Source organism: Myripristis murdjan, chromosome 12 (assembly GCF_902150065.1).
Source record: "Myripristis murdjan chromosome 12, fMyrMur1.1, whole genome shotgun sequence".
NCBI lineage: Eukaryota > Metazoa > Chordata > Actinopteri > Holocentriformes > Holocentridae > Myripristis > Myripristis murdjan.
Window position 1 is genome coordinate 25,893,787 of NC_043991.1, and position 19,660 is coordinate 25,913,446.

The 19,660-nt window shown below is 43.4% G+C and overlaps 1 protein-coding gene across 1 annotated transcript in view; it reads left to right on the plus strand.

The window, feature by feature from the left end:
- Window positions 1-19,660, plus strand: part of col27a1a (collagen, type XXVII, alpha 1a) — a 110,504-nt gene that overhangs the window by 38,554 nt on the left and 52,290 nt on the right. Inside the window, exons 4-8 of the mRNA XM_030065872.1 lie at window positions 2,272-3,794; window positions 10,190-10,243; window positions 16,822-16,875; window positions 18,345-18,398; window positions 18,538-18,591. Of these exons, the coding sequence (XP_029921732.1) occupies window positions 2,272-3,794; window positions 10,190-10,243; window positions 16,822-16,875; window positions 18,345-18,398; window positions 18,538-18,591 (1,739 nt within the window). The remainder of the gene's footprint in view (window positions 1-2,271; window positions 3,795-10,189; window positions 10,244-16,821; window positions 16,876-18,344; window positions 18,399-18,537; window positions 18,592-19,660) is intronic.

The window sequence follows — 19,660 nt, forward strand, 5'->3', positions numbered from 1 at the left end:
ACCTCCAACACCCGTCAGGTTCCCCTGTTTCTCAGCACAGGGTGAACTACCAGTGACATGGCCTCCACTCGCCTCAGTGACTCACATGACCATGGGGATGAAGGGGCCCATCAATGGGAATGGAGCTCCTATAAAGAAGTTGGTGATATGGTCTATTTGTTACTGTGGAAAAAAAGTGAACGTAAACAGTTAATTGGGTAAATCTGTCTCTGGTATTCATTTCACTTTATTGCAGAAATAATTGATTTATGGTGGATTTGTATGGGGCGGGGCACAAAGCTGCATCAGAACCTGGAAATTATTCTCCATCAAATAAGTAAACATGCAGACCAGAAACCCCGAATGAGAGTTTTCTACCACTAATTGCTTTGCATACTGTTGCAAGCTGAAGTCATTAAAGGAAGAGTTCACCCAAAATAAATGAATAGAGTTTTGACTAACACGACAGTGGCTGAATTCTCGTTGTTGGATGAAGTATTCCTGTAAGCCTGTGCAGCCGTCTTCAGCTGTAGCCCTTTCCTGTTGATTGACAGAGGCCACTTGTGCTGGTCCCTCCCATCTCATCTGTCCATCCTTTCCTATGTCATCCCACTTTCTCCCCAGTCCGACTGGAGGATATAGATCTAGGCCTATAAATTTCTGTGTTCATAGTCCTGTGTTCTTATTTAAAACTATGCTAGACACCTTAGCACTCTGGCAGTTCCAAATGGCAGCAAGTCTCCCAACTTTTGTGTTTCTTTTCCCACTTCAGTTTTCTGTTCCCCCTTCTCTCTATGCTTTGTTTTTTGGGTCCCATAGCTCTGTGATCTGCTGTTCTGTGTAAGCGGAAACATCACGCTGACATGGTGTATGGCTATAATGTTACCATGCCTGACATGTGTGACAGTGATATACAGAGCTGTTTTTATTTTGCTGATGGGAACTTGTAGGAAAATTGGCTGAAGTGCCAGTGTGGTCAGTCCAGCTACCACTGGAGAAGAAAGCTCCCTGCGCTTCTTTGCTTCCATTCTTCCAGGAAGAGCAGATTTCCAAATCTACTAAAAATGGGTCCAGCATGTCCTATTAATACTCTTAAGAGGTTTAGCAGTTTTCCCTTAGCTTGACAGTGTCTGGGCATGGCTCTTGTTCTGCCATAACTTCAGCTTAAGTTTGTAATCATACACTTCCTTGCAGACATCTGTTGAGTGTGTAATGTTATGTAGTGCATGTGTGCATATGTTGTACATATGTGCCTGTGTGGTTGTGTGTGTGCTTGTACACATACTGTATGTGCATTTGCATGTGTGTGTGTGTGCGCGCGTGTATGTGGGTGTGTGTGAGTGCACGTGTGTGTATGTGGGTGTGTAAGCGAGAGAGAGAGAGAGAGAGAGAGGGAGAGAGAGAGAAAGAGAGAGAGAGAGAGAATTGTTTCCAAGTATTACCACATAGACAAATGGAACTAGTATTTCTGCCCATCTCTTTCTGTGTTACACTATAATTTCCTCACAAAAAGTGAATGTTCGGCTCATAGACAGCAGTTACTTTGAACTCCAAATGCTCAGTGTAACTGTGATTAATTGTCTCTGTCCCTAATATTCCTGCATTGTTACATGTTTTACTGAAGTTTACTTAAAATTAAAAAGAACCTTGAATGGAGAGCTCTCTCTGCAGCACTATCCATGGCTTCGGTGCATCAGAAAAAAACAAACAAACATGGATTTGATTGGATTCTTGTTTTGTCATATGAATTAAAACAATAGAGAATTGGCTCATGAAGCTGGTGTGATTTTTTTTTCTTGGGCTGTCAAATTATATATTTTTAGTCACAAAGTAATCATGACTTAATAATGAATAATCATTTTCACAATCACTTTCACTGTTGTATGGTGTATTTTGGAAACATTTGTTCTTCAAGGACATTTATAGGATGGACACATATCCACCCACACCTATAAACATGGGGAAACTTCTTGACAGAAAATTTCCATCTATCAGGCCACAGGTTGTGTTGTTCATTTTTGTCTGTTATTGGTGTACAAGTAGCCTGGTGTTGGCAGCATACACTGTGTGTGTATAATGTAGAGTGAGGTAAATTGTCACAAGTGGGTAAAAGTTGAACATTGCATTATTTTGCGTTCATTTTCTCATAACACGTTAAGGTCTTTAAATTAATCATGCATGTTAACACGACATTTTATTACTGCCATGGTGCAACCTTAATAAGCAATCTGTCATGATGTGTACATAGTATTATATATTTTCTGCTCTAACCACTCTCTCCCTCCTACCCAGATGTGGACATCCTCCAAAAGTTGGGGCTTAAGGGAGAGAAGCCGTCGCGCTCGGTGCCAGCAGGGATCATTCCATTCCGATCGGGGATCATCCTCACCCAGCGGGCACATGTGGAGGCTCCGTTGCGCTCAGTCATCCCAGCGGCCATCTGGCCCAACTTGGCACTGGTTCTGAGTGTGCGCTCACATCGTGTCAACAGTGCTTTCCTCTTCACCCTGCTCTCAGGCCGCAAGAAGCTCCTTCTTGGTCTGCAGCTTGTCCCAGGCAAGCTGCTCCTTCACACAGGACCCAAGACCTCAGTGGCACTGCCCTATGACCCCCATGATGGCCAGTGGCACCAGCTGGCATTGGGAATAAGCGGACAGAGGGTGACTTTATATGCCTCCTGCGGAGAGCAGAGTGTTCATGCAGACTTTGGGTGGGACAGTGAAGAGGGGCTGGCTCTAGAGCTCCAGGGCTCCTTCCTTCTGGGGAAGATGAGCCAGCAGCAAGCCTCAGCACACTTTGAAGGAGCCATCTGCCAGTTTGACCTGGTTCCCTCTGCACAGGCAGCTCACAACTACTGCAGGTACATTAAGAAACAGTGCAGGGAAGCTGACACATACAGGCCAAACCTTCCTCCCCTGCTGCCTATCCTAACCCAAGACCCCAACGTCACAACTGCCCCAGCTGCCCCAGCTGCCCCTCGACTTGGGGGTGTGGACATGGCCAGGAAGCCTGTGGGGATGAACCTGGCCCGGAGTGTTGCCGCTGCTGCCTCTGCTGTCAGATATGTAGCCCCCACCGTCACGATAAAGCCTACTCCTGGGACCATTTCTCCATCCCTGCATGCAACTGTGACACCAGTCATAGCCCAGCCTGGGCTAGCTTCTCCACCTCCAAGGGCCAGGACTGAGACTGTCACAGCACCACTCAGGACTGGAGTAAACCCCACAAAACCACCAACCCCAAAACCCTCCACTCCTAAAGCCTCTGTTCATTCCAAACTCACCCCACCAAAGCCCAGTCCTCATGGCAGCCCCAGAAAGACGCCAGTGGGACCAGACAGCAAGAAGAAACCGGCTCTGCCAGCCACTGCCAGCACCAAACCCCTCAAGACTAAGCCTCACTCTGCCTTGGCAGATCAAGGAGAACTCCCAAAGAAACCCCAACCCACCAAAAAGACATCTCCCAAGCCTAAAGTTACCACCTCCAAAGCTACCCCATTTAAACCTACAATGTCCAAAGCAAATTCTTTCAAAGTTGTCCCTTCTAAACCAACAATTTCCAAAGTCAGCCCATCAAAATCTGTCATCTCCAAAACTACACCTTCTAAAACCACCAAGCCAGTATCCAAACAAGTCACCAAACCACCAAAGCAAGCCAAAACCACCATGGCCCCAGTCACCCAGCGACCCAGCAGATCTTCCTACACCCCAGTCACCCAGCCTGCTACGGATGGTTTCCAGAGTTGGGATGTTGCACCTACTCAGTTCTCCCTGCTGGCTGGACCTCCAGGATTGAAGGGAGAACCAGGCTTTCCGGTATGAACCTGTTGGGGTTGTGTTGTATATTTTTGTGTATGTGGTGTGTATAGGGTATTGCCAGAATACATCCAGTGCTGCACAGTTGGGGTATGTTCTGTTTTCTGACTCAGAAATGGAAGGTTGAAATAAATAGAAGAAAATCTCTGTAGTTAGCATGAGCAGTAATAGCCACCATAGCTGAAAAGTCCAGTATGTATAGAAATTCATCAACTGAAAATCCAAGGAAAAGGAAACACTGTAGTTTTGGCTGCAGCATAATTGCTGTAGCCAGTGTTGCTGAATGTTGACGCTGCCTTCCAAAAACTAAAGGCATTCCAAGGTGAGAGGGAACTGTGAGGAGTGATGCAGATGTGGCTCTTTTTGTTTTGGGCTTGTGGTTTTATTAGACCCAGACTACATTGATTATCCTTTATCAGACCCAGACTACACAGTGTTGACAAGAATTTCATGGATTATTACTTTAACATTTAAAAGACTTTGTTTGGGACGTCCATGCCAGACAAGAGGCAGTCATGAGTGATGCGTTGGGCGTTTAAAGTCAGTGAAGTGTTGAAAGTGACTATTGTTTCATGCCCCAATGTCTACAGACCTCCAGTGAACCAGAGGACATGTTGGACAAGAAATGTGAAACTTTAAAGAGACAAACAGACAAAGACAAACACAGACAGAGGGGTAGACAGAGACAGAGTAGAGAAGAAATCTGATAAATAGAGTATTTGATACATTTTCAATGTATTATTCAATGTTGTGATGCCATATTTTGTATTTCAGACCACTCTTACTACCAAACCTTTTTCATGGAGAACATAGACAATCACTGTTGGCCCTTGCCAGCAGTGAAAGCCTAGGTTTAATTCTGGGGCAATAGGGCTGGAAGTCAGAGACAGTGCAGCTATGTTGGCTAATGTGCTACTTCCTCCTTTCCCACACAGGTTAGAAATCCTACTTCTTTTCACTCCTTCCCTCCTTCCTCCCTGCACAGACCCCTCCCAGCTGGGCCTGATGTGTCAGGTCTGACGCCTTGTCATCTCTACAACAGATTCCTCTGTCATATAGAGGGCTTGTGGGGGTCGCATGGCCTGCCTTCAAAGCCAGGTCAAGGGTCAGATCAGGCAGTAAACACCACCATTCAGATTCTCAAAGTAGCCACTGGTGCATGCAAGACGTGTCTCACTAGGAGAAGGAACACCTAGGCAGGCGGGGCCATGTTCAGTATTAGGATGGAATTCCCAGGTCTGATTTCCAGTCTGACCGGTGGGCTGTCGGGAACCTGAAGTCACACCCATCACTTATTGATCCCTCCTGTCACAAATTGCTCACAAAGGAAGGAACGTAGTGAAGAGGAGAAATTACCTCATTTTATCATTTAAAAGAGAACTGGGCTTACAGCTGAATGCTCATTTTCAGTGGCCTAATGGTGTCTTTCTCTCTTTCTCTCTCTGTCTCTCTTTCTCTCCCTGTCTCTCTGTCTCTCTCCCTCTTCCTCTCCCTGCCTCATGGTTTTGGTGCGAAGGTGTGTTTGACACGTGTGCCTTGCCCAGTCTTTGTAGTGGCTCTGTAATTTGGGGCTGTAGATTGCAGAGTGCTGTTCGTCTAGGGCTGACTAATTTACTTGTGTGCTGATGTCTACAACAGACCTGGCTGTCATTACAGCAAGCCAAATTACTGCCATGAAGAATGCACTACCTAACACTCCCAACACAAAGCACTGTAATCTACCACAGAGACAAGCCACTTAAAGCAGTCTAGGGAAGGACGATTGAGGGAGGTTACTATGTGATTTACTGAGGCTGTCTGACACAGGTGCTGATACTGTGCTGAAGCCTAGTGGTACTTTATTATGTTAAGAATGTTGAATATGTGTGATGCTGCATTGAAACTGTGTATATTCTAGGCTTTATAGTGTGTTTTGGTAAAAATGTGTCTGTTTGTGCTCTGGTTTAAATGCAGTAATCAGTAATTTCGTGTTTATATGTGTTTTTGTGTGTTCTGAGCAATGCAAACAAGGCCAATTGCCTAATAATAGAGAAAGTGTCGTCATCAAAACTCATCAAAACTAGGATTTTTCTCAGTAGTTTTAATAAGTGTCTTTTGTGCATGTTGCTCTCACTTTCTTTTGGTCTGTCTCACTCTGTCCTACTCTAACCATTGCTATTTGCTCCTATTTTCCTTTTGTACATTTCACCAAAGGATCAACTCAATAGAAACACCTTAAAGTGTGTGTGTGTGTGTGTGTGTGTGTGTGTGTGTGTGTGTGTGTGTGTGTGTACAAACTGGCAAGGCACAGAACACCCCAGCAGATCCCCAAAGAGCCTCTTTCTGTCACCTCTTAAATGTGCGTAGGATTTCATAAACCTATGCCCAGTCTCTCTCTCTCTCTCTCTCTCTCTCTCTCTCTCTCTCTCTCTCTGTCTGTCTCTCTGTCTCTCTCTCCCTCTCTCTCTCTCTCTCTCTCTCTCTCTCTCTCTCTGTCTCTCTCTCTCTCTTTCTCTCTCTCTGTCTGTCGACACATGTGAAAGCGAGAAGATGGGGAAAATCATGGTATTCATTCAGATCTCACACAGTAGCCTGTCATTGGTGGGTCTTGAAAGATGTAATATTTAATTTGGAGCCTCGTTGTAGGAAAAGTTAGTTATTTCCATCATGCATGAGGTTCACTCTCACTGTCAGGAAAAACCTCCGGTGCACGCGCAGCAGTCTGAACTCCTTGATGCTGCTTGAGCAATTACTCTCTTCACATAACTCCCTTTAGGGTGAGATTTGTTCTCATTAACATCTGAAGTTGAGTTATGTGTTATGTAAGTATATGTGATTGGTAAAAGTGAATTCTGGCATTTGAATGGGATGCTTTAAGAAATGGAGTGCTTGTGTGTTTAAAATTAGTATTCAGTTTTAGATGAATTGAAAAGCAGTTTCAAAATTACTGTTATGTCAAGCACAAATTTGCAAACTCAATTCAATTCAGTTCCATGGCTCTGATTTAAAATTCAAGTTCTGAGAGACCAAAGAAAAAAATTGGGTCCCTTCTTGGCAGATCCAGATGTTTGTTTGTTTTTTCAGTATCCTTTCTTAAGATTCCACCGATTTTTTTCTTCTGTTTCTATCTCAATATATTGACTTAGTAGGCAAGATAACAGGAAAAAACAAAGCATACACTAGAAGGAGTGTATTAACTAACAGCTGAATTGAGATGAATTAGACTGGATTTGGGAGAGATGTTTTCTATGGTTAGATAAACAAAATGTGTCAAAATTTGCCAAAGAACCCCAGACCTTTTTTACTCTGTGGGCTTCTGTTGACAGGTTAATTATTTTTTGCAAGCTACTGCTTTTCACCAAATGCTGCTGCAATATACTACAGCTAGTAATATTGAAATTGTGTCAATGAAATGTTAGGTAGAGCTCGCAAATTTGCTTGCAAAGCTTGCAAAACTTCATGTAGGAATACTTTGAATCTGTTAAAACTGTTTTACAATTAAATTCAAACTTAATATTGATATACTAATGTGATATTCAGAACTGTACACGTTCAGTTTTTAAAATGTCAAATTCAAATGCCAGCAATCAATTTAACTGATCACATGGAAATTCAGAACATTAAAAATCAGTTCTCCGCTGGAAAAAGTCACACTCCGTGACACCTTTCAGATGGAATGGATAATCCCTGAACAAATCGAATTCTCTGGGGAAGAAAGACAGAAATGTACAAAGACAGGAAGGAGGGAAGGGGGCGTAAATCAAGGAAAAGGACAGATGGAAGGAAGAAATGAAGGCGGGAGTAAACAAACAAACAAACACACAAGTGTAAGGAAGGAGGGATGGAGCAGGGAGTGGAGGTGTGAAGACGGACAGGGCTGTGTGTTGACTGACAGCTCCTCAGGCCACCAGGACACACCACCTGTAACAGTAAGGGTGGTCTCAACCTTGGAGGTCGTCCAGGATGTATGTGTGTGTCGAGGTGTGTGTGTGTGGGTGAGGGAGATGGGGGAGGGGGGCGCAATTACAGTCTTCTGTATGATACAAGCCAGGCCGCTGTATGCAGGTAGGGGCTAATGAGCAGTCCACATCCCTGAGGATCATGCCTCCAGAATCACACCTAAAATTGTGTCTGCATGTGTGTGTGAGAAAGAGAGAGAGGGAAAGAAAGAGAGAGAAAGAGATGCTTTTAAAGGAATAATTTGGAATACTTTGGAATTGATATCTATTCTTATTTTCTACTCACCTGTAATGTCATTTATTCGACAATCTTTTCACTGCCACAGGTATAAAGGATATAAACAGAACCAAGCTTCAGGCAGCTCAAAAAGCACTTAACTCCATGTTGCATGTGGTGAAAAGATAGATAGATAGATAGATAGATAGATAGATAGATAGATACTTTATTCATCCCGCAGGAAATTCACAGTTTTTCAGCAGTATCCACAGATTACAGATTAAGTAAATAAAAAATAAAAAATAAAGAATAAGATCTAAATTCAACAGAATAAGATCTAAGTACAACAGAATAAAATCTAAGTACAACCCAGTGTGCAAAAAGCAATATGCAAAAAAAAACGTGTGCATGGGTGTATAAAATGTGCATAGAGGTAGGTCAATGTGCAAATTTAGAAGAAATACACAGTATACACAGATGATAAATAGCAGTAAGCAATATAAACACTATAAACAAGGATTATAAAAAAATAGAAATATGAACAATTTAAACAGAAGTGAACATGATAAGTCAAATGTTTGCTAAATTCCTTATTGTTTGCTTTGTATTCTCTGTAGAAGATTATGCATGCATGGTCGGGAAGCTTTCTACTTGTTTCTACTATTTCCACTCTTGTATTTCACCACTGTCAGCTGATACAATATTTTTTCAGATGTACTTTTCCCTATTTAAATTTCAAATCAGTTTACACGGCCATTCATATGTTTCCTATTGGGAAGCAGAAAGTTTCCCAGTTTGTAGAGAACATACCATCAATCTGCTGCACACATCAACACAGAGAGCACAGGCCCGGCAAGCAGTAAGGGATTCAGAATAGTTTCACCTAACGACTCAGATTCATCATGACAGACTGCCATGACATTATGGTCACTGTGGACTTTGTTCAAGTGCTTTTGGAGCTGAATGAAGTTTGACCCCGTTTACAGCCATTTTCCCTGTGGCCGGCAAGCAGCGGGTGCCTGTCCAGTATGAGAGAAAGCACAGACTTAAAGAAAATGTACTTTCTGCTGCTGCCTGCCGACGGTGAACTTCATTGGCAAGCAGGTAGTAAGAATAGATGTCAACAATTAAACTTTTCCACTTGTTTCTGAAATCCACAGCCTTGTGTAAGTTGAAATGTGGTAACACTATTAGAAACGGTACTGTTTTTATGAAAGTTTTATAAAAGTCTTTTATCAATTTCAGGCCATTTTCGTGTCTTTAAATACACTCTGAATATGTATAACCATCAAAAATATGAATATATTCAAATATACTCTCAAATTGACTTTAGATGAAAAATGGGTTCTTTTGAACTTTAAGAAGGAGTATCATTACAGCAATGAAAATACATTTGACTCCAGTGTTACAAATGAAAATATATTTCACAGCCTCAAAATACATATAATAGGCATGTTTATTTGTCACATAAGGTCAATCTGTGTTTTAAATGCTCAGAGAAAGAAAAATCAGAGGGAAAGCATGCCATCAATCTAATGTACCACTGTGTAAACAAAGGCAGTAGTGGTGCGACAGCTCTTTAACAGGAAACTTCATTCTGTAATTATGGACCAGGGCTTTAATCCACATTTACATCAGAGTCCGGCGTTCGGAGCAGTCCCTGGATATTCTTGGCTGGCCCTCGGTGCCCGCAGCAGCCACAAGCCCACTGTTATTCCTCACTTCTCCCTTTTCCTCCTTTTTTGATGAAAAGAAAACGAATGAGCACAGGCCTGATAAACCAAACAGGGGCACCGAGTGGGCCAGGAAATGACCTGTTATTTCTAGTGTTTCGAGAGTTTCCTGCCACACAGGCACACAGCCCGGCTGCTTGATAGGCTGACTTCTCATCAGCTGGGGATGGAATTACATCAGAGCAAAAAAGGTGTCAGTCTTTACCCTGCCACCGTGCAGGAGTTTCACTGGACTGGACGGGGTTTTGAGGTTTGACTGTTGAAACCCACACAGAGGCTGGTCTGGCTTTGTCAGTCCATCATTCTCTGTAGTGAGAGGTTTGCTGTGTTTTTATCATGTAACCTTCCTCTGTGTTCAATCACTTCAATATTTAACAGTGGCTCAATGGAAGATAGAGCTGTAACAGGCACAAGGGAGGTTGTTTCAGTGGTTATGTGTATGAGGGTAGAAGTGAAAGAGGTTGTAAATGATTGTGTGTGTGTCTCTCTCTCTCGCTCTCTCTCTAGGGACTACCAGGCCCCCCAGGGAAGCCAGGCCTGCCGGGCAAGAGGGGTCCTCGGGTGAGTCTGGGTTGTTTCTCACTGTGGATTGTTTTTTGTGATTGACCTTGTTCTCTTCCTGCTCAGCTGGTTGATCTCAACTACACTTCTACTGGTGATCTCTGGATACCAACCTCTGTCCCCCAGTGACTCTGGTCTGGTGTTTGATCTCAAATTTAGTCCTTATACCCCCATGTTAGTGAGAGTGTCTTCATCATGCTCTCTCTCTGTGTCTGTGTTAGTGTGTGTGTGTGTGTGTTACTGCTGCTGCTGTTGAGGTGCATGTAAGCTGAGAGCTTAGACACAAACAAATATGCAGTAATCACTCCCCAATAGCAGGGAAAGGACTACACACAGACAGAGAGACAGACAGGCAGGCAGGCAGGCAGGCAGGCAGGCAGGCAGGCAGGCAGGCAGAAGACTGTCTCTGTGAGTCCCAGCCAGGCAGACAAAGTTCTACATTATTCAAGACTAATTACAATAATAGGCTGCCATTCCAAGCCACTCCCCCACAAGTCCAAGTCCCTCCCATCACCCAGCTGACGCACACACATTCACACACTCGTTTTCCTATGCAGTCAGATTGACCATATTCAGCACAGGGCTGCGAGCGCTGACCTCCCACCCCTCAACATAAACAGGAAAGCTCCTATAAAGACGGCCTTTCAAAAGGCTGCCTGTGCCACAGGATGCCTAATAAAAGCACTATAAACAGACCGAGAGCACATGGCTTCACTGGACTTTCTTCTTCTTCTGGCTGAGCTGTTGCAGCAGGCTATAGCCACACTTCATAGGAATCCCATTCCAGCGTAATGAAAAGCCTCTTTCTCAAAGGCAGTTAAAAACGTCTGTCCTAGGACCATTCTTGGGTCTTCTTTTCATGAATTCTGTGTGTGTGTGTGTGTGTGTGTGTGTGTGTTTCTCTTAGGGCTGGGCCATATGGACAAAATCAAATATCACAATATCTTTGATCAAATACCTCAATATTGATGTTGTGATGATATTGCAGGGATGACTTTTGGTGCTTTCATAAGATATTTACATACAATATTTTTGCTATTTTGCAATCTTTAGTAATGTGGATATAATGACTAAGCAGTTAGAGACAAATAATAGAAAATCTAGAACAGTCTGACAAGGTCAGAAAACTGCATTTTTTTTACTGTAATGCAGCCTTTAAAGACATCTGAAATCCCAGACGATATGTAGTTTTATGTCTCAACATTGGTAAGATATCGATTTATTGTCCAGCCCTAGTTTCTCTTTTTACTTACACACACACGTGTGTAAGTAAGTGTGTGTTGATATTCCACTAAGATGATACAGCTTCATGTAAAGTTTGAGGCTAATTTTGTTACTGCTGCAGAATGGGCTAAGCCTCCTGTCTTTATATTTTGCAAAACAAAAATTGCCAAACACACACACACACACACACGCACACATACACACAGTATTACTGTATTACTGTGCTGGGAGATCTCGTTGTGAGACTTAACATCAAACGGCCAAAACAGCACAGGTGTGATCCCCACAACAGCCCTGTGTCCAATTAAGGAGTTCATGAACAATATAGAGCATAAATCTGAACTTTTTTCTTTTTAGAATAAGCTTATAATGACCCCAAGCTGTTTAACAACACTGGACAAGAATGAATCATCTTTATAATGAGTACTATGCGATACCACCCCTAAATAAATCAGCAACTTTGACCCATGAATTGACTCTTGAACTGGCATCTGGACAAATTTTGGACATAAAATCACAGCTCTGACTGGAATACTTGTAGTGAGAGCATGTGAATGTGTGTGTGTACCTAACACGCCCTTCCTCAGCCGTGTGTATCCACCAGCCACCTCATACTGATTTACATCCTGGTGGCTCAGATGTGGCATTTGTCAGCCACACCAGACAAGCTGGTGAACTGGTTGTGGCATTGTCATTTTGGAAGTGGTGAGTTTGCAAAGGGCCAACAATGAAAACAAGACTCCTCAATAAAAAAGCACTTGTAAAGACTGTTGGTTTTGATGCTGCTTTACAGGGGTCACTCACAAACACATCACCAGTGTTTGACTCCAACCTCATAGCCATTTTGTTTAACACAAACACAAGTGCGCACCAGCACTCACAAGGAAACACACACACACACACATACTATAGTACTAATCCTTCACCATGTAGCAGACATTTGTGGCTCTGTTTATGACCTGCCAACATAAAGAGTGAGACAGATAGGGAGCATTCCTGCACACAAAAGCATTTAACAGCTCTAATTGCTGTTGCCATATGTGTGTGCAAACACTGAGACACATATACGCATACGCACACCCTTGAAAATACACACAGAAACACATATCATCTAAACGAACCCCCTCGGGGCTAGACAAAAAAGGAGTGGTTTCAATTTGGGAAAAGAAATTCCCTCGGTGATCATTGAAACAAATGAATCCAATTTTTGTGCTACAGGTTGAGCATTCCTCCCTCTATGGCACGAGGCTCGCTGACAGCTGCGACTTGTTTACTGGTTAGGACTTAGTCAGCTCCAAGGCTTATGAATTACCCCAATGGAATTGTATGGTTTGATCAGCAGGATCATCTTCCACATGAAAAAAACCCTAAAACTTCATTCTAAGGGTTTTGTAGGAAGGAGAAAGCTATTTGCAACTTGGTCCAGTAATTTGCGTCCATGTGACCTTCTGTAGCCTCGGATTACTGGAAGCCTGCATGACGACACAGAGAGCACCATTGAGTCCACCAAGCACCACCCATGAACCTTGACCTCTGATCCCACACACGTGAGTGTGAGACGCCGTTGCTATGCCAACCGCTGTCAGTACAAAAGTGGCTGGTAGGGGTTGGTGTCTGCAAATACCTCGAGGCCGTCTGAGCTCTTAGGAGTCTGTCTGTTGGTGTAAAATGATGATGGTGGTATATGGGTGTGAGAGAGAAGGTGTTGTAGATGCAGTGTGGTTATCTTCTCCTCTCTGTTTGCCTGGAGCCAGAAGGGTCAAACGTCTTTGTCTGGGTGAAAGACACTATCGTCCATCATTCGTCGTGCTTCCCACAAAACCGCTTCTCAATCACCAGACATAATTCCCTGACATCGCCTCATCTAAACTTAAAGCTAATTCAGATCAGATGGGCCCTGTTAACTGCCCCATATTTTCATGTCACTTGGAAAAATTGTGAAGTACTAAATGTTATGGAGTCCTTTCATTTGAGTGAAACGTACTGAGCTGTGCTGAGTTCAGTGTGTTTGGCTGTTTTGGTAACACAGTGGCGGCAGATCAACTTTTTAAGGGTCTTTCTAGTCCCCTGGTCTAAGCAGAGTATATGGATCTCTCTCCTGTGGAACATAAGTGTAATACGCTCCAGGATATTGAAAGCATGGACCGCGCTCCAGATCCCTGTTTCTTTAGTCCCCCTTAGGGCTGATGTGTTGCATGGTACAAAAGAATCCAGTTGGCGTAGGTTCCTTATATAGGAGCCACATTCTGTTTAAATGTGTATAAAGATTTGTGCGGAATTCTGATGAGGCCCATTAAAGTAAGCCAGCCATAATGTTTTAAGTATTTTTATACAACTTTTAATACAGCATTTTAAATGCCACTTACGTGTATGCCATAACGTTAGGGTTAGCAAGGGTTTCCATGGCAATTTCCAAAGTTGTCTTTGACATTATCTAGGCTTTTACCATTATTGTTGTAAATACCTATATATTACTCTGAATTACTTTCCTATTTCCATTTTCATGCAGTCTGTACAAACTTTAAAGCTATAAACTTTGGCTTTTGGAGGAAAAAAAAAATATGGTTGAATTTTATGTCTGTGGAGTTTCAATAATTCACCCTGTTACCTATTATGATGGAGGTTTTACTGTACTTTTTGTGGCATTGGGTTTGCGTTCCTCCTCTGTTACTGTCCGGCTGTCTAGCCGCACCAGTGTGCCAGTTTGTTAGAGTGGTGGCGAGGCATGCTATGGCAGAGACTGTGATGAGCAGTAAAACAATGTTTTCCTGATTCCTAGAGGCTAGTTTCAACACTCTGTGTGTAATAACTGGGAACGTTAATTCTGAGAAACCCCAGGGGTTTTACATGCTCACTTGAACCAGTGTTAGTTAATCAGGCCTTGCCCCTTTGGATCTCTTTTGGCACAGCATCATAGAACATGTCTTTTATCTTTATATGGCAGCTATACACATTCAAACTGTCTTTACAAGCTGGTGTTTTAAGTCAGACTATGTTTACAGCATAGCCCATTTAATGAGCCAGTCTTAAACATTCAGTATGGGAATTTAACCTTGAAAGTGATGTCATACATCCAGATTAAAGATCCATCAAGTAGGCCTACTTATTTTTCTTGGCTTTAAGTTGCACTCATGGCATTGGAGTACACTTTTAGGTAGCTTCAACAACAAAAATTATATATATATATATATAAAGAGCAGGCAGTATGCATGTCACCATAACATGAAACATTAGGAGCTATCATTTGTTTACATTTTAACCATTTTGTCTCAATTTAGAATCAGTATGAAGTGCACAGTTAAGCAGCATTATTGCCAAAGTAACCACAGTAACGCCCTGCGTCGCTGTTCAGAGGTTGGTGGTTTTTGGCTCGATATCCTCCCCTCTACATGTGTGTGCCCCACCCTGGTCATCTCTAATTAGACACCTGTTGTGTGAGAAGGGACACGACAAGCAGGCGAGAATATAGTACCAAAGGTTTGTGCCAACAGTGCCTACCAGTGTACTACCCAAACTGCGGTAAACCACAGGTTTAATTTTGAAGCATGTAATTCAAACATGTCTAGTTTGTTGAAGTTTATTTGGGGCACAAAAGTCTCCCTCAGCGCTGTCTGGGCACACTAACTCCCTAAGGAATGACAGCTGGATGGAGACTCGGAGTGAAAGGGCAGGAGAGAGTGGAAGAAAAACAGGTGAGATAAATAAAACTTTAGAATCCCTGGAATGAAAATGTTACATTTCTAAAACGTAATAAATTAAAAATAGGCCAAGCTTTCAAAATATTTCAAATCTTGCATATTTTCGAGATCTGTTGGCTACCGTCACTAGAAATTTGGCCAAAGTTCTTGACTTTGCTACTGCATTAGCTAATGGGGATTCTACAATAAAACAGCAGTGTTTTGTGGAAAGCCTGATTGTTGTTGCTGTTAATCACATTAGCAACAACAAAACGTTTCCTACACACCCTTAGTAATGTCCTTTTCATTTGTAGAGAGCTTTGTTTCAGAGAATCTCGCCAAGTGAATCAGACACGACCCTCATCAAAGAGCTCTTTGACAGGACGTGCTGCCGCAGCATAAAGCGTTGATGTTGTCATGTCTGCTGCAAACCAGTGTGTCTGTTTTTGAACTTTGTTTCAGTGGGGGTTTTGTTGCACTGTGTAACCCAGCCCAAACCCCAAATGACTTTTTCCCTGTGGGATAACAGAGAACTGCGTGAGTGGATCTTGGTGGTTGTTTTGTGATGCTGAGGACCAAATCACTAATGTAATGGTTTGCTGATTTGTTTTGCCTCACTTCAGTGAAACTCTCTGACCCGACTCTTAAATCAGTTGTGACTCTTTTTCTGCCCTCTCTGACTTGGCTGACCCTCGACCCAGTGCAGGGGTAGGGGTAGGGCCAGGGGAGTCACGCCACGTGGAGGGCAGGGGTGAGGTCGCGGATTCATAGGAAAAAACTTCACTTCAGAGGAAAAGGAGGTAGAGGAGACCCCTCAGTAAGCCAGCCTGGATAGATTAGACAGAAACAGAGAGGCGAACAGAGAGAGAGAGAGAGAGACAGGACCTGTCATCGCCCCCTGTGCTGCTGCGTGTAGATGAGTAGAATCAAAGAAGGAGTAGAATCAAACAGAATATGACTGTGTTGTCTTGTCAAGCCAGGAAAAATATCTGTTGTCTCGCCAAATACAGTTAAAATAAAACATTGTCTCAGCAAAACAATATGATCAATTGAGTCAACTCATGTAGTCCCTGGCTCCCATTTCTGTGGCTCTCAAAGGTTTTCTACTAACCATTCCCATTGGGTTACATGGACAGAGTGAGCGGGTTCACATTACCAATATGGTGCTACTGTAGACATGGGTTTGTTTGCTTTCAGACACAGTTGTGTTCATTTCCTCAGCAACAGCCAGTGCAGACAGAAACACACACCGGCAGAGGAATTCGAAATGTTGTGATATGAGATGATCTGCATTACTCATTAAGATGCTCAGCCAAAAATGTGTGTGTGGGGTGGAGGGGGGTTGTGAAGTGTGAGGCAACAGGGGGTAGGAAAACCACATCCATATGGTGAAGCAGCAGAGCTCTTCCAGTCAACCTCCTGCACAGAGCCCCATTTTCCATGAGCTTCTACCCCCAGCGCCAACCCCAAATACCTAACCACCCAATTCACACACACACAGTCACAGCTGATGTATAGGAAAATAGGTTAACATGAAGACTGAGGCTCTCCAGACAGTCTTCGCCCCACCTCTAGTCTTACTTTTACTCACCAATAAATCTGTCTGCATCAGCTCAGTGTCATTATGAAGACTAATTAGGATTTTGATCACCATTAGTTTCTCTGGCTTTCCCACAGGGTCTCCCTGGTCCCCACGGCAACCCTGGCCGAGCCGGTCCACCTGGACTCAAGGTACGTTATACATTCACATGTGAATCTTTCCCCCGGCAGCCACATTGATTTTTCCACATTAAGCCGGTACATCGTTCATGCGCCCGCCTTTATGATTAATTTAATGAGCAGGTTATGATGTTTTCCTGCCTTTAACTTGGAGGACAGTCCTCTGATGATGGGTTACATTCTCGGTCGTTGCCTATCAGCTGGAATCCATAAAGACCAGCAATGCTAATAGAGTTTTATGGTTGTAGAGTGAGGGCCATCTAAGTTCATGGCAGTCCAGTCACACCTGGCAGTCTGAGACACCAGAGAACCCACACCACAGCACTTATACTGTTGAGCTGTATCACTTTAGCATGTGTGCTGCAGACGTCAATGTCAGGATTCCCCTAAATACGCTGTTTCGAGCTCAGCAAGACGTCAGATTCTTGCAGGTGTGTTCGATTTGAGCTGTCTGTGCAGATAACGCAAGCTCTTGAATAGGCACTCTTTCGTTTTTGCATACACACATGTTGTACACAGCCGTGCATTCATACGCTTATGCCTGTGTAAAACGGGACGATCTGTGTGTCAGCTTCCGCCGTAACTCAAGGGAGACGGAAAATGAGAAGGGTAGCAAGACACAAGGCAAGTTCAGAGTGATTTATCCGAGCTCCAGGGAAGGACATCAGGAGATTTAAAGTGAGAAGTCCAAATAAAACTGTCTTGTTTTAATGTGTGAACAGCAGATGACCTTGCCCAAGACACATCCTCTGTGTCCCTCGGCCGATTGTCTGCAGTCAGTACACACCTTAGCAAACATCCATGACCTCTGGCGCTGTGTGCTCATGGTACACACTGAGGAGAACTGCCTATATTTAAAGCTTGTTATAAAAATACCTTACATAAATGACAACTGTGCAGCTGAGTGCGGTCATGCTTGCTGCTCAGACTCCGTTTCCCGCCGTCGCCTGAGCCCTGCCTTCACAGAGTCGCTGAAGAGCAAGATTGCATTTATCTTTGTCTCCCTGATTTAATGTCTATTGTCCCTGCTGTTTTTTTTTTTCTTTGTCAGTCCTTTTTTTAATTACATCCTTTGACTGTCACATTGTTTCCTTCATGCTCCGCATCATTATAAATAATTCTGACATTTGCTGTTCCCTATCACTCATCTGAAATGGAGTAACTGGTCTCACAATAAGGTCTCATAATAGAATCTCTGCTTACCCTCAGCAGTAGTTCACAGTGTGATTTTAATATACCTATCAAGTTTTTAAAAAACCTTCAATGTATGTGGTAAATGGACAACGTCTGTTAACTAGTTTAAGTAACCCATCATTGCTCCTTCCTGACAATATGGCCTGTGTGTGTGTATGTGTCTCTAGAGGGACACCCCGGCCACATACTGCATTGTGCCAAGGAGAAACATTTGCAGGATTTGTACTATGTAAAGTGATTATTTGGGTAATTTACAACAGTCTTCCTTTGTGTTTTTGCTCCATCAGGGGAGAAAAGGAGACCCTGGTATCTCACCTGGGCCGGCACCTAAAGGAGATAAGGTATTACGTCCCTCCTTTCCTGAACACAGCAGTAGACTGAAATATTGCCCTGTTTAGCATGCTCTGAAGACTTACTGACTTGCCGTGTATGATTAGTATTTGTGCAACCAGGCACTGATACTCTCGCCTTCTCTTCCAGGGAGACACAGGGATTTTTGGCCCGGTTGGACTGTCTGGACAGCCAGGTCGAAAGGTAAGATTAAATATCCCGTCTCCCTTCGAAACCTCTTGTGCTCTTTTTCCACTTTCCGTCCAATGAAATAAAGCATCAGGTTCTCAAATGCAAGCCCTGAGGAGGTCCCACCTACTATTACAATTTAATGCTCTGGGCCAAGAGGGATCACAGCGCTGATATCTGTAAACTACGTACGACATACTTTATCATCCAGCCAAATGTGCCGAGAAGAGGCCATAAAAATAAGAGAAAGCGCAGGCAAAATAAAAAGGTTTGTGTGAGTTGTTGTCACCATTTCATCATCACCGTGTTTGTAGTGTTTGAGTTTGCGTGTGCGTGTTTGTATATGTGGACAACTTATTTGTCTTTGTAAGGAAGCAATCCCTCTTCGTCTCCTCGCTCTCTCTCTCCCTCTCTCCTTTTGTTTTTGTGCTGTGCTCACCATTTTCTCCCATCTGTGTCAGCTGGATCCAGTACAGGGGGTCCCAGTGTTGGCAGGAAAGCTGTTAGAGTTTTGGTGAAGGAGAGGGGGAAGTTTTTGTTGTCAGGGAACAGAGCGAGGAGGACGGAGCTGGGAATGCAGAGGGGGAGCATGAGGAAATCATATACTGCAAAATTACTGGTGTCTTACATGTTACTTAAGATTCAGCTCGAGTGATTCATGATTCTAGGAAAATTGGGATGGAGTCTCTGGTAGACAGGCCTGGAATAAACACGGCAAGAGCAATTCCACAAGAAAGTTATGTGTACTTGTAGGCCTATGTGTACGGGTGTGTTTTCTAGGCACGTATGATGGTTTCCTGTGTGAATAGAAGGTAGCCTTGTGTATAGTGGAAAGTGTAAACCCCAGGCATGTGAACAGCTTTGCAAAGACATCAGTTTGATACATTGCAGGGACATGATCACTCCAAGCCAATTCGTCATATGTGCTCCCCCTGGGCTGGCATTAAAATATATGGTTTCACATTGACCCAAAAAAAAAAATTCAGAGCTAAACATATGGCCCTGCAACAACAGAGCGCACGTCTTACACTCGAGGAAAACCACACCGTTGAAAAAAAAAAAAGCCTTGCGCAGATTACACACC